General features: G+C 39.2%; 1 protein-coding gene across 5 annotated transcripts in view; it reads left to right on the top strand.

The window, feature by feature from the left end:
• Positions 1 to 16,367, top strand: part of SORCS1 (sortilin related VPS10 domain containing receptor 1) — a 589,577-nt gene that overhangs the window by 314,012 nt on the left and 259,198 nt on the right. For all 5 annotated transcript variants that reach the window (XM_055093367.2, XM_034931441.3, XM_003825559.5 and 2 more), the window contains exon 3: positions 15,632 to 15,731. In XM_055093367.2, coding sequence (XP_054949342.1) covers positions 15,632 to 15,731 — 100 coding nt within the window. The remainder of the gene's footprint in view (positions 1 to 15,631; positions 15,732 to 16,367) is intronic.

Genomic DNA, 16,367 nt, shown 5'->3' with positions numbered 1-16,367 from the left:
TCAATATTGCCAAGATGTCAGTTCTTCTCAACTTGATCTATAGATTCAACACAATCTCAATTAAAATGTAGCAAGTTATTTTGTGGATGTTGACAAATAATTCTAAAGTTTATATGGAGATGTAGGAGACCCAGAATAGTCAACTGAGTAGTAAGGGAAGGAAACAAAATTGGAGCACTCACTGCCTGACTTCAAGACTTACAATAAACTTGTAGTAATCAGGACAGTTTGTTATTGTGTGAAGGAACAGATACATAGATCAATGGAACAGAGTAGAGAGCCCAGACATAGAACAATATAAATATAGTCAGCTGATCTTTCACAAAAGACCAAAGCCCATGCAATGAGGAAAAGTCTTTTCAACAAATGGTGCTGAAACAACTGGACGCCCACAGGCAAAAATAAATACAAATAAAAGGAAGTTTGAACACAGACCTTACAGCCCTCACAAAAATTAACTCAAAATGTATCATAGACCTAAATGTAAAATGCAGAACTATAAAACTTCTGAAGATAACTAGGAGAAAACCTAAATGACCTTGGATATGGTGATGACTTTTTACATACAAGACCAAAGTCACAATCTATGAAAAAAATGGGTAATCCAGACTTCATTAAATTTTAAAACTCTGAGAATGATAATACTAATAGAATGAGAAGACAAGCCACAGACTGGGAAAAAATTATAAAAGACCTATCTGATGAAGGCCTGTCATATACAATATACAAAGAAATTCAGTAAATGGTGTTGGAGAAACTGGACATTCACCTGCAAAAGAATGAAATTGTATCCTTATTTTATATCATACATGAAAATCAATTAAAAATTGATTAAAAACTTAAACATAAGACCTGAAACCATGAAACTCCTAGAAGAAAACATAGAAGAAAAGCTCCTCAATATTGGTCTTAGAAATGATTTTATTTTAATTTGACACCAAAAGCACAGACACCAAAAGCAAAATGTGGGAATATATTAATCAAAAAAGTTTCTGCATAGCAAAGAAACAATCATCACAATATATAAGAAACTTATACAAGTAAATAGCAAAATTAAACAAAAAACCTGATTAAAAATGGGCAAAGGACATGAATAGGCATTTTTCCAAAGATGGCATATAAAAAGCCAATAGTATACGAAAAGATGTTCAACATCACTAATATCAGGGAAATGCAAGTTAAAACCACAATGAAATATCACCTTACAACTATTAGGATGTTTTTTATCAAAATATCAAAATATAACAAGTGATATGGAGCAAAGGGAACCCTTGTACACTTGTGGTGGGAGTGTAAATATGCAGCCACTATGGAAAACAATATGGTGGCTCCTAAAAGTTTAAATATGCTCCATATAGATCCAGCAGTTTTATTCCTGGGTGCATATCCAAAGGACATAAAATCACTATCTTGAGATAGCTGTACTTCTGTGTTCATTGCAACATTATTCACAATAGCCAAGATGTGGAAACGACCTGTCTGAGAAATCAATGGATAAAGAAAATGTATTATATATACAGTGGAATATGATTCAACCTTAAAAAAAGGAAATCTTGTCTGGGTGCAGTGGCTCACGCCTGTCATCCCAGCACTTTGGGAGGCCAAGGTGGGCAGATCACGAGGTCAGGAGATGGAGACCATCCTGGCTAACACGGTGAAATCCCGTCTCTACTAAAAATACAAAAACAGAATAAGCTGGGCGTGGTGGCAGATGCCTGTAGTCCCAGCTACTTGGGAGGCTGAGGCGGGAGAATGGCGTGAACCTGGGGGGGCGGAGCTTGCAGTGAGCCGAGATCACGCCACTGCACTCTCCAGCCTGAGCAACAGAGCAAGACTCCATCTCAAAAAAAAAAAAAAAAAAAAAGGAAATTCTGCCTTTTACCACAACATGAATTAACTTGGAAAACATTATGCTAAGTGAGATAAGCCAGACATAGGAAGACAAATGATGCATGATCTCACTTACATGTGGAATCTATAAAAGAGCCAGACTCATAGTAACAGAGAGTAGAGTGGTGGTTACTAGTGGCTGGGGGTTGGGAGAAAGTGGAAATATGAGTCAAAGCATAAAAACTTTTCACTATTGGATGAATAAGTTCAGGATACTTCATTTACAACATAGTAACTCTAGTTAATGCAAAGCATATTTGAAATATGCTCCTAGAGAACTCAAGTGTTCTCACTGCATAAACACACAGACAGTTAATGTTTGAGGTAATGGACATATAATTAAGTAGATTATGGTAATTATTTCAAAATGTATACCTATATGAAAACATTATATTGTATACCTTAAATACAATTACATTTGTCAATCGTATCAGTAAATTGGGGAAATACACACACACACATGCACATAACTATTAAAACTCAACAGTAAGGGCCAGGCACAGTGGCTCATGCCTGTAATCCCAGCACTTTGGGAGGCTGAGGTGGGTGGATCACCTGAGATCAGGAGTTCAAGACCAGCCTGGCCTACATGGTGAAACCCCATCTCTACTAAAAATACAAAATTAGCCGGGCATGGTGACACATGCCTGCAATCCCAGCTACTCAGGAAGCAGAGGCAGAATTGCTTGAAACTGGGAGGCGGAGGTTGTAGTGAGCTGAGATCACGCCATTGCACTCCAGCCTGGGAAACAAGAGCGAAACTCCATCTCAAAAACACAAAACAAAGAAAACTCAACGTTAAGAAATTTATATTTAAAGCCATTTTTTAAAAATGACAAAGAGCCTGAACAGACATCTCATGAAAGAATAGGCCAGACACAATGGCTCATGCCTGTAATTCCAGCACTTTGGGAGGCTGAGGTGGGCAGATCACCTGAGGTCAGAAGTTCGAGACCAGCCTGGCCAACATGGCGAAACCCTGTCTCTACTAAAAATACAAAAATTAGCCGGGCCTGGTGGTGCACAAGGGTAGTCCCAGCTACTCGGGAGCCTGAGGCAGGAGAATCACTTGAACCTGGGAAATGGCGGTTGCAGTGAGCCAAGGTCATGCCATTGCACTCCACCTGGGTGACAAGGTGAGACTGTGTCTCAAAAAACAAAAATAAATAAAATAATAAAATAATAACATATACAGATGTCCAGTAAGCATATAAAATATGTTAAACCTCGTAAGTCTTTAGGGAATTACAAATAAAAAAAATGATACGCTGCTATACACCTATTAAAATGGGCAAAATCTAAAACACTGAGAACACCAAATGCCAACAAGGATGTGAAACAACAGGAACTCTTGATTCACTGCTGGTCAGAATGCAAAATGATACAGTCACTTTGGGAGACAGTTTGGCAATTTCTTACAAAACAAATATACTCAATATACAATCCAGCAATCACATACCTTGATATTTACCCAAAGGAGTTGAAAACATGTTTACACAAAATTCTGCACATGGATGTTTATAGAAGTTTTATTTATAATTGTCGAAACTTGGAAGCAACTGAGATTTACTGAGATCAGTAGGTGACTGGAAACTATGGTGCACCCAGACAAAGGGACATTATTCAACACTTAGAAAAAAAGCTATCAAGCCATGAAAAGGCATGCAGGAAGCTGAGATGTATATCACTAAGTGAAAGAAGTCAATCTGAACAGGCTAGATGCTGTATGATTTCGACTATAGGCATACCTCAGATACTGTGGATTTGATTCCAGACAACTGCAATAAACCGAATATCACAATAAAGCAAGTGAATGAATTTTTGCTTTCTCAGTGCATATAAAAGTTATGTTTATACTATACTACAGTCTATTAAGTGTGTAATAGCATTATGTCTAGAAAAACAATGTGTGTGTGTGTGTTTATTTTATTGAAATGGAGTCTCGCTCTGTCGCCCAGGCTGGAGTGCAGTGCTGTGATCTTCGCTCATTTCAACCTCCACCTCCTGAGTTCAAGCAATTCTCCCACCTCAGCCTCCCAAGTAGCTGGGATTACAGGTGCATGCCACCACACCAGGCTAGTTTTTGTATTTTTAGTAAAGATGGGGTTTCACCATGTTGCCCAGGCTGGTCTCAAACTCCTAACCTCAAGTGATCTGCCCTCCTCAGCCTTCCAAAGCGCTGGCATTACAGGCGTGAGCCACTGCACCTGGCCACCAATGTACATATTTTAATCAAAAATATTTTATGGCTGGGCAGGGTGGCTCATGCCTGTAATCCCAACACTTTTGGAGGCCGAGGCAGGCGGATCATGAGGTCAGGAGATCTAGACCATCTTGGCCAACATGGTGAAACCCCGTCTCTATTAAAATGCAAAAAATTAGCGGGGTATGGTGGCGTGCGCCTGTAGTCCCAGCTACTCGGGAGGCTGAGGTAGGGGAATCACTTGAACCTGGGAGGTGGAGGTTGCAGTGAGCCAAGATCATGCCATTGCACTCCAGCCTGGCGACAGAGCAAGACTCCATCCAAAAAAAAGAAAAAAAATATATATATATATATAAAATATATAACTAAAAAATGTGAATTATTATCTGAGCCTTCAGTGAATTATAATCTTTTTGCTGGTGGAGGGTCTTGCCTTGATATTTGCTGAAGATTAAGGTGGCTCTGGCAATTTCTTAAAATAAAATAACAATAAAGTTTCCTACATGAATTGACTCTTCCTTTCATGAAAAATTTCTCTGTAGCATGCAATACTGTTTTGATATCATTGTACACATGGTAGGGCTTCTTTGAAAATTGGAGTTCATTCTCTCACATCCTGCCATTACTTTATCGACTAAGTTTATTTAATATTCTAAATTCTTTGCTGTCATTTCAACAATGTTTACACCACATTCACCAGGAATAGATTCCATTTCAGGAAACCACATTCTTTGCCTATCCATAAGAAGCAACTCCTCATTGGTTCAAGTTTGATCATGAGATTACAGCAATTCACTCACATCTTCAAGCTCCACTTCTAATTCTTTTGTTATGGTCACCACGTGTACAGTTACTTTCTCCACTTAAGTATCAAACCCCTCAAAGTCATCCACGAGTATTGGAATTAAGTTCTTCCAACTTCCTGTGAATGTTGGTATTTTCATCTCCTCCCATAAATTATGAATGTTCTTAATGGCTTCTAGAATGGTGAATCCCTTCCAAAAGGTTTTCAATTTATTTTGCCCCCAGATCTGTCAGAGGAATCACTATCTATGGAAGCTGTAGCCTTACAAAGTGTATTTCTTAAATAATACTACTTAAAAATTAAAATTACTCCTTGATCCATGGAGTACAGAATGGATGTTGTGTTAGCAGGCATGAAAACAACATCCATTTCCTTGTACATCTCCATCAGAGTTCATGGATGACTAGGTACATTATCAGTGAGCAGTAATATTTTGAAAGGAATCTTTTTATCTGAGCAATAGGTCTCAATAATGGGCTTAAAATATCCAGTAAGCCATGCTGTAAACAGATGTGCTGTCATTCAGACTTCATTGCTGCATGTATAGAGCACAAGGAGAATAGATTTAGGATAATTCTTATGGACTCCAGGATTTTCAGAAAGATAAAAGAGCATTGACTTCAACTGAAAGTCACCAATTGCATTAGCCCCCAACAAGAAAGTCAGCTTGTCCCTCAAAGCTCTGAAGCCAGCATTGGCTACTTCTCTCTAGCTTTGAAATTCTAATGGAATCGTCTTTTGATTGGATGTTGTTTCCTCTACATTGAACATCTGCTGTTTACTGTAGCCACTTTCATCAATGATCTTAGCTAGATTTTCTGTATAACCTGATGCAGTGTCTGTATCAGCACTTGCTGCTTCACTTTGCACTTACCCATTATAGAGAAGGCTTTTTTCCTCATGAACCAAATTCTGCTAGCTTGAAACTTTTCTTCCACAGTGTCTTCACCTCTTGGCCTTCATAGAGTTGAGGAAAATTACGGCGTTGCTCTGGGTTATGTTTTGGCTTAAGGAAATGTTATAGCTGGTTTGATCTTCTAGCCAGACCACTAAAACTTTCTCCATATCAGCAATAAACCTGTTTGACTTTCTTATTCTTGTGTGCAGTGGAGTAACACTTTTAATTTTCTTCAACAACTTTTTCTTTGCAGTCACAGCTTGACTGTCTGACACAAGAGGCCCAGCTTTTGCCCTGTCTTGCCTTTTGACATGCCTTCCTCACCAAGTTTAATCATTTGTAGCTTTTTATTTAATGCAGCTCCCCCTGTCACTTGAACACTTAGAAGACATTGTAGAGTTATTCATTGGCCTAATTTCAATATCATTTATCTCAGGCAAGAGGGAGGCCTGAGGGGTGGGAGGAAAGAAAAGGAGGGAGAAAGGGATAGGGAATAGCTGGTTGTTGGAGCAGTCAAAACATACATAATATTTATTGATTAAATTTGCCATCTTACATGGGCATGGTTCAGGGCACCCCAAAATGATTATAATAGAAACATCAAAGATCACTGATCACGGATCTCCATAACAGATATGATAATAATGGAAAAGTTTGAAATATTGCAAGAACGACCAAAATGTGGCACAGAGACACGAAGTGAGCACATGCTGTTGGAAAAATGGCACCAATAGACTTGCTCCCTGCAGGATGCCACAAAATTCCAATTTGTAAAAAATGTAATGTTTGCAAAGTAAAATAAAGTGCAATAAAACAAGGTATGCCTATATATGACATTCTAGAAAGGACAAAACTATGGAGAGGGTAAATGGATCAGTGGTTACTATGGGTTAGGGGAATAGGAAGAATCAATAGGAAGAGGACCAAGCATTTTTGACCGAGTGAAACTATTCTCTATGATGTCAAGTGGTGGATACATGTCATTATGCATCTGTCAGAACCCATGGAATGTATAACACCAAGAATGTACCCTAATGTAAACTGTGGACTTTGGGTAATCATTCTGCTTCATTATAGGTTCTTTGATTGTAACAAATGTAACACTCTGAAGGAGGATATTGATAATGGGGAAAGCTATGCATGTGTAGGGATGGGCTATATGAGAACTACTTATTTTCCACTCTGTTTTGCTGTGGACCTGAAACTGCTCTAAAAATCAAGGTTATTAATTTAAAAAAAGTAGAGGGCATAGAACCGAGTCACCACCCTAGTGTCCCTTCTTTCCACACGGCTGATTGTATCTTCTAACAGCAGGGGCTATTGTAGCCAAAAGTCCTTGCCAAACCATATGAGCTTCTCAATTTTTATTTCATGGAAGTCCACTGGGTAACACAAGAAAAGCAAGCCTCCATCAGGCTAGCAAGTAGTCAAAAGCAAATAGTGCCTACTGTGCCCAGGGCGCTGTTCTGAGTGCTAGGAAGACATCTGTGAACAAAACAGACATCAGCCCTGTTCCCATGGAGAAAGACACAATAAAAATAAGTAAAAATCTATCAGATGGGGATAAATATTGTGAACAGAAAATAAAAGCACCTAGGAAGGGCAGAGTGTGCTGAGGGGTGGGTGAGGGAGGCTCTCACTTCATACAACATGAGCATTGTTCAGAAAGCAATAAGACAGTTGTCTACCAGGTATCTGGAAAAAAACCTTTCCAAGTGAAGGGACAAGACTGGAATGTGAGTGGAGTGGGGAGGAGGCAGAGAAAAGAGAGGGATTGGGTATCAGGCAGCTCACAATTATATTGCAATCCTATTAGGTGACAATTGGAATGCAAATTATACATGAAATTCTGTGGAGTACTGAGAGATTTATTTGTTGTAGAAACCAGGGCACTGACCGTCTACTAGATAGTGATCTTATTGGGGGTCTCAGTTACCCCAAAGGGGGCTTTTTCCTGTTTGGTGTTGCAAAAGCCAATACACAAAACTGAAAGTGAGTGTCAAGCAGTACTGTCTTCATTCAATCATCATGGAATTGGAGAAGTGGGAACATAGCTCATAAATTAATTTCCCAGCTCCTGAGAACCAGGCAGTTACAAATACAGGGTATCTTTAACATAGGGGGTTGGGTTGAAGAGCAAGGGGAGGAATATTTATGCTTTTCTTTTGAAGGGACTGAGACTTTCCTGGAATCAAGGAGCTGCCTCTTTTCCATTTTTTCTTGGTCTGCTCCAGTCATTGTCATGGTGACTGTCAACTGTCATGATACTGGTGGGAGTGTCATTCAGCATGGAAATTGGATTATAATGAAGCTAGAAGTTCTTCAGAGGTTGAGTAAGCTGCAGTTTTGGATTTTGCTAACTTCAGCTGGTTTATTTCTAAGAAGGAACTCCTGACCACAGACATCCTGTTTGCTAAAAATAAGCAGAGTTAAAGCTGAATAGGAATCTAGTTTTGACATATTGGCATTGCACTGGGCAACATAAGTGGGCTAGGAGTCCAACTAAGACATGTAGGCACTGCAGTGGGTAACAGTGAGTGACTAATTCCAGTTGTGTTTTGCTTCAAGAACTTGCTTTTTCTATTAGACTGAGATATCTTGCTAATCTTAATGAGGCATCATGAAGTCATTAACTGGTTGAGCCCAATCACTTTGTCCATATTTTCAGCCTTCACAGGAGTCAGGCTGGATCAGATAAAGGATATACCGTCTTTTCCTCATAGATCCTTGTGAGAGTTTCTGCTTATACTTTTTTTTTTTATTTAATCAATTTTCCCTGGCAGGTCTGCCTTTTAATAGGTATAAAGAAAAGCCAGGCTTTGGTCTACACCATATACAACCTCAAAGAGTTTCAGTTAATGTTTCTTTTACCAAAAAATGCTCAGCTAGGTTTTCTGAATACATCTCCTTAACTGCAAATTTCTCCCGGTGGCTTTTGACAGAGGCACGGCAGTATGGAGTTAAGGATGCTGGCCAGTGCGCACTCAGCACCTCCCGAGATCTTTTTTTTTTTTTTTTTTTTTTTTTTTGAGACGGAGTCTCGCTCTGTCGCCCTGGATGGAGTGCAGTGGCGCAATCTCGGCTCACTGCAAAGCTCCGCCTCATGGGTTCACGCCATTCTCTTGCCTCAGCCTCCCGAGTAGCTGGGACTACAGGCGCCCACCACCATGCCTGGCTAATTTTTTGTATTTTTAGTAGAGACGGGGTTTCACCGTGTTAGCCAGGATGGTCTCGATCTCCTGACCTCGTGATCCGCCCACCTCGGCCTCCCAAAGTGCTGGGATTACAGGCGTGAGCCACCACGCCCGGCGCACCTCCCAAGTTCTTTAGTCTTCAGCAGGCTGGTTACACTTTTTAGTCTTCCTTATTTGTAACATGTGATATTAATATCAGTGTCCATCTCATAGGATTCTACATGTGAAGAGCTCAGATAACATTGTATGTACTCAAGGAGCATTCGTTGTTATGATGTTATCTGTTAGGAATTTTTTTTTTTTTTTTTTAGACGGAGTCTCGCTCTTGTTGCCCAGGCTAGAGTGCAATGGCGCGATCTCAGCTGACCGCAACCTCCGCCTTCCGAGTTCAAGCGATTCTCCTGCCTCAGCCTCCTGAGTAGCTGGGATTACAGGCATGAGCCACCACATCCGGCTGATTTTGTATTTTTAGTAGAGATGGGGCTTCTATATGTTGGTCAGGTTGGTCTCAAAACTCCCGACCTCAGTTGATCCACCCACCTCGGCCTCCCAAAGTTCTGGGATTACAGACGTGAGCCATCACGCCCGGCTTCTGTTAGGATTTTTAAGCATAATGGTCTATTCAGAAATGGAATTCTGACATAATAATTATAAAAGCAGAGTGTGGAATCTTTATTTCTTGTATTCCAGTTCTTACCGTTAACTCTGTGATCCAAGTACCACATAAAACTACTAGCACATATCCTTCAAGATATGATAGACTAAATTATGCTACATTTTAAAAATGTTGTAATTGCTTTATGAATATCTTTTCTTCTAAGCAACCTAACTCAAAATTATTTTCAGTGGTTGGGGTTTTCATTGAGGGTTCACGTTATAGGTTTTAGTAAGTATTGAGCAAAGAACACCAAAAACAATCAAGAAAAAAATGTTAGAAAATGAGTAACAAAAGCTATCATTTATAGTTTGCTTCTGTGCCAATCATTGTGCTTATGGGTTAATTTAGATGACAATGATTCTGTGTTTATTTAGCATCCCATTTGATGGCATAAGATTATAGTGAAGGAAATCCAGTCACACACTGCATTTCTGCAACTCTTATGGAAACTAGCTGTATCCTATACTGATCCTTTTTTCAAGCATGATAGGAGATTTTGCCACCTCAAAAAGATTATAACCTCTTGGAAGGCGGGTGGGATGCCTCAGATGGTGGTTTCTGAACTCTGCAGAGCAACTTATTTCAGCTCTGTGTATATAGTAAATACTTAAATAGAGACATACTTTCAAATGTTCTAAAAGCCACTAAGATATATTTGTAAAAACAGTAGTGTAAGGATTAAAGATCAAAAGCAGAAGAAAGTAAGCCTTGATTTAATCACTTGCAGATTTATTTTCATGGAATGCTTATTTTGTTAAGCTTTTAGCTTCTTCTGGCACAGTATAGGTGTTGACAGAAGCTCTCTTTTTCATTTATAGATAAGTCAACCTGTAAACAAAGCCTGAAAATAAAAATGCTTGCTTTGAAATGATTTTTTAAAAATGGTACAAGTGAAGAATTCAAGGCTGCATATGTCGCATCTTAATTATGACTATTTAAGATACACATTTTAAGATCCTTTCCTTTTTTTGTTTTTTGTTTTTCTATTACAACAGTAGTCACTTTATGGTTAGTACAGGCTGGCATTTCTGTTTGCAATTTTCATTTAAGATACTTTTATAGTTCCTCTTTCTTATGAAATTAAGATCCATACCTTTCTTTTTTTTTCTTTGTCTTTGATCTTATGCTTCCCCAAGTGTGTTGCTCAGAACACTAATCTCATTAGATATCCCTCAAGAATGGATCCTATCATCAAATATGTTTGGAAAATGTCGCATGAAATATGCTTTTAAGAGGTTCAATGTATATTAGAATAATATAGTTTGTGAAAAGTTATGAAGTAAAGGAACATTAAATGTTGCCTAATCACATATTTCTCAATATTTTTTGTTCTTGGAAAATGTCCTCTCCCATACCTAGGGATGATAGTTAAAATATTTAACCAGCACATCAGCTCACCAGCCAGTCTGCTGCCCAACCTCTTTGTTGGGCAAAAAGCATCCTCTGCTCTTTTGGAGCTCATGTCCATAGGAGACTACAGCTCCCATAAATGTGCGACTAGAACTGGAAGCATCTCTTAGCTGTGAATCAGGACTTACAGAGGGGCACTAGAAATTGCCTTCCATGGCCGGGCGTGGTGGCTCACGCCTGTAATCCCAGCACTTTGGGAGGCCGAGGTGGGTGAATCACAAGGTCAGGAGATCGAGACCATCCTGGCTAACACGGTGAAACCCCATCTCTACTAAAAATACAAAACATTAGCTGGGCATGGTGGCGGGCTCCTGTAGTCCCAGCTACTCGGGATGCTGAGGCAGGAGAATGGCTTGAACCCAGGAGGCGGAGCTTGCAGTGAGCCGAGATTGCGCCACTGCACTCCAGCCTGGGCGACAGAGCGAGACTCCGTCTCAAAATAATAATAATAATAATAATAACAAAAGAAAGAAATTGCCTTCCATGATGCAGTGCCAACCCAAGGTCACTGTGTCCCCCACTGGGGAGCAGCCTGATTGGCAAAGGCATCGACAGATCAGCACAGGTGTGTTAGTCTTGGTGCTGGAGCAAGTTTTTTGAGGATCTCTGCTGCGCCAGGCCTCAATCTTTTGATTGCTGGACTGTGAGGAAACTTGAGAGGCCCCTGAGTGAAAGACTATAGGTGATAAGGCTCGCAGGAACAACTACTCAGAGAACTTGGTGCAGTAACTATTTATCAACTGGTTTGAAAGTATTTACTATTTTTACTTCTGTACCACCATACCAATGTATGCCAGCTGATTGTCGGTTCTACCGATGAAACTTGTCAACACTCTATCTAATTCTAGTTCTTTGGGACACCCTTGGACAACCGCTGATCTATACCACTTGGATGTGTGAAAATGCATCATTTTCTCTCTATCAATTGCTTATTACAAAGCCATGATGTTTAAATAGGCAATTCTGCTCGAGTGGAGAATTATCAAAATTTGGGTTAACTTTTGAGCTTTGTAAAATCAAGAAACAAGTGATGGCACCAAAAAATAATGATAGATACCTTGAGGGATCTGGATTGGTGGATGAATTATGTTACAATAAGATAAAAATGTCCAATAATATAGTGTAAGCTTTCTGAAAAAAATGTTGCTAATGTAAATCTGACTAAGTCACTCTATTGTCATCTTGTCACATTGGGATTAGAGTTTAATACTCACCCACTCACCCACCCACACAAACACACACACACATGCAAATAAGGATGATTGTATGTAGCATCCTTATAATATAATCCTCATTTGCCTTTCTATGGCTTGTTTTTTTAAATGTAAAAATATTCATCGAGTAGCTCAGGGATCAAGTTAATAGAAATTATAAGAAACTCTTCACACTCTCTATAGACTAGTTCCTACTTTTTTAGTCTCTTTTTTCATTATTCCACTAGGAAAATTGAACCATTTTCTTGTCTCTCATGTAGTCTTACTGATTTCCACCTATCATCAGGCTAAATTTATTAATGTAGCAGTATTTACATGTTTCATTCTTCTCCCACCATCCCCCGCCCCCAGGTAGATTTTGCATCTGTTTTTTCTGTTCTGGAACTTGTGAGTATTGTTCAGAATAATGAATAGAAAAAACTGTACAATAAAAGGAGGTAGAATAAGGCTAGCAAGATGCGGGAGACACACAAGAAAGAGAATGTTGACTCAGGAGGTTAAGATAAGAATGGAAAAAAAGACAAAACACCAAGTGTGGACTAGGGGCCGGGTGCCTTGGCTGACACCTGTAATCCCAGAACTTTGAGAGTTTGAGGCGGGTGGATCACCTAAGGTGAGGAGTTCAAGGCCAGCCTGACCAACATGGTGAAACCCATTTCTACTAAAAATACAAAAATTAGCTGGATGTGGTGATGTGTGCCTGTAATCCCAGCTACTCGGGAGGCTGAGGCAGGAGAATCGATCGAACCCAGAAGGCGGAAGTTGCGGTGAGCCGAGATCACCCAACTGCACTCCAGCCTGGGTGACAGAGTGAGACTCCATCTGAAAAAAGAAAGAAAAAAAAAAAGCGAAAACAAAGTGGACTGGGCTAGGAAAGAATTCTTCGATATTTCTTAGAGAATACCAGGGAATTCCCTCAAACAAGCTATGAATTTTGGAGAAAAAGATAGATTTGGAAGGAAGATGTTAAGAAGTTTTGTTGTGATTCATTAATAAGATATCCTGTGAAATAGTTCTGGAACGCTCCTCAAATATTCTTGACTATCAAGCTAATGTGTGTTTGATTATAGTAGTGCAGAGACTGGTCCTGAAATAAGCCAGGTGTATATTTTTGTTACAAAGGTAACATCTAGTCTGTGATGCTCTTTCTAATTTTGTTTTCTAAACTTACCCGTTTTCAAGGTTCATAGTTCTTTCGAGAAGTTTTGCGTAGTACTTTGTTCCTCAGCGATTAGGAATGGCATCTAAATCCTCTGAAGTGTTGACCGTTTTCTGTTTGCCATCTATGTATAAATTTTTGGAAGAAATATCTTGAATTTCCAGCCAGAATAAATCCTTAATTCCTAGCTCCAGGATCACTTTTATGCAGCTTTCTTGCTCCAGTGTTTGGTCCACTGTGTATACTGAATGGATGGTAGTGAGGTTGTTAACATGCAATTCTGCTTAGTCGTTATGGCCTGTAGGAATTTGTAACTTTTACCAGTTTCAGAAATTAATTAAGATGATTACAATTTTTGTGTTTTTCGAATTAAATCAACTTTAATTTCTAAGCATTGTTAACTCATATCTCTATCTTTGCACTTAACATATTCTAAATATTTGTTTATATTTCTTTCTTTCAAATAAAATTGTGACATACTTGAGAGTAGAGGCTGTGTGCTATGTCCTTACACTTAGCAACACTGTCTGGTAAGTAAGTCTTAGGAGCGCTACAAATGTGAATGAATGAATGAATGAATTTTACAAACAATCTCCTAAGAAAGGAAAGCTGAGAGGAAATTTTATATCATTTTATGTCTATGTCCTTTTTATTTATTTATTTATTTATTTTTTGAGATGGAGTCTTGCTCTGGAGAAGACTCCGCCCAGGCTGGAGTGCAGTGGCACGATCTTGGCTCACTGCAACCTCCACCTCCTGGGTTTAATCAGTTCTCCTGCCTTGGCCTCCCGAGTAGCTGGGATTATAGACGCCTGCCACCATGCTTGGCTAATTTTTGTATTTTTAGTAGAGACAGGGTTTCACTATGTTGGCCAGGCTGGTCTCAAACTCCTGACCTCGTGACCTGCCTGCCTCAGCCTCCCAAAGTGCTGAGATTACAGGTGTGAGCCAGTGTGCCTGGCCTTTTTTTGTTTTGTTTTGAAACAGAGTCTTGCTCTGTGGTCCAGGCTGGAGTGCAGTGGTGTGATCTCGGCTCACTACAGTCTCTGCCTCCTGGTTTCAAGTGATTCTTGTGCCTCAGCCTCCCAAGTAGCTCGGACTACAGGCATGTGCCATCAGGCCAGGCTAATTTTTGCATTTTTGATAGAGAAGGAGTGTCGCAACGTTGGCCAGGCTTGTCTCGAATTCCTGACCTCAAGTGATTCACCCGTCTTGGTTTCCTAAAGTGCTGGTATTACAGGCGTGAGCCACTGTGCCCAGCCCTATATTCTTTAAATTTAAAAAAAAAAAAAAAAAAAGGAAAAAAAAAAAGCTGAGGTATAATGAAAGCAACATGGGGCTTAGGCGAAAATACCTGAATTCAATTTCTAGCTGTCCATTTATCAGGAAATTGTTTAAATTTCTTTGAATAAGTCACTGAAGTTCAGCCATTTTCATCAAAGACAGATAATAATCCCTATTGTACATAGTTGTCATGATGATATAATAAGATTAAAATTCTGAAATAGAGTAGACCTTCATAGAGAAGGTAATTAAAAGCAATTTATTTAATCTGAGTGAATAATTTATTGACCAATGGCTAAAGCTGAGAGGCTCTATAGGAAAAACAGTGTCAGTGTCGAGAAGTCATGTCCTCCTGACTCAGGATTGCTTAACACTGGAAAAGGCTATGGAGTATGAAATTCATGAAATCTCACTTATTATTGAGACATTTTCTTGCTCTTAAATAATAAGAAAAGACTGACTGACCTTTGAAGGGACTGACCCACCATATATTCCCTGACTCATGAAAGAAAACACAATTTGTAGATAAATCAGGAGAACCTGCTTTTCTACTGGGCCAAACATAAAGTAAAAGTTTGGAAATGTCATATCTGACTAAAAACTCTTTAATTCTTTGGTCAAATCAAGGGACACCCTCATCTCTTAATCTTTTTAAATTAACCACATTCTTTATGCAATGTGCGTACATTAAGGAGCAGTAGAGAGATGGAGTTTTAATTTTTACCAATTCAATCTAAATGCAAATTTTAACCACTCACATGATGCTACTGTGTACATAATTAAGCATCATTATATACTACATGAATCATTGAGAAACCTCCTGAGAGCCATTCTACTATGTAAAGCATGCATTATACTGACAAGCAGCCAAATGACGTATACTTCTGTCCTCATTAATGCTCTTTTTGGATTATAGGTCAACCGATTATGGAACAACCTATGAGAAGCTGAATGATAAAGTTGGTTTGAAAACCATTTTGAGCTATCTCTATGTGTGTCCTACCAACAAGCGTAAGGTAAGAAATGTATATTCAGCATGCTACTCATTCATGATGTGACTTCTGTGTTGGTTGGCTAACCACTCTAGCTACCTAAAAATCCATTACAGTTAATCTGGGATTAGAAATGTAAAGATGGGTTGATGGATGTTAAGGTTGTAAAATGTCTGACACATCATAATTTTCAGATCAGCAGCTGTGAATGTAAGAGGGTGAGGGATAGGTAGATCATTACCATTTCCGAAAGGCAGCTACAAAGAATGAGTCTTGTTGGGTGGATGCTGCTGACTCTCTAGTAAGAGTTCTGACCAGTCAATCAGAAGAGTCAGAATGAGTCTTGACAAGACAGCAGAAAAGATGGATTTTCATCTGATGTCCCAGTTTTTCCTTGACATGGAACAAATAGATTAACTAGAATTTAAGTGAATGCATTGTCCTGCAGCAGATAGGAAGTTTCATTTTTAAAGTTTGTTCAGTCTGCACACAAATGTCAGGATGAATGCAGTGCATTTAGCAGAATAGAGTAGCTTGGAGAGAGTGATAAGATTAGTCCCTTCTGAGCATGGATCTTAGCTGCAAGAAGCCTTGGAGATCATCATCTACAACACCGTTATTTTACAGATAAGAAAACTGAGATTCAGAGGAAAGAAATAG

The sequence above is a fragment of the Pan paniscus genome, chromosome 8 (genome assembly GCF_029289425.2).
Source record: "Pan paniscus chromosome 8, NHGRI_mPanPan1-v2.0_pri, whole genome shotgun sequence".
NCBI lineage: Eukaryota > Metazoa > Chordata > Mammalia > Primates > Hominidae > Pan > Pan paniscus.
This window is presented reverse-complemented; position numbering and strand designations above follow the sequence as displayed.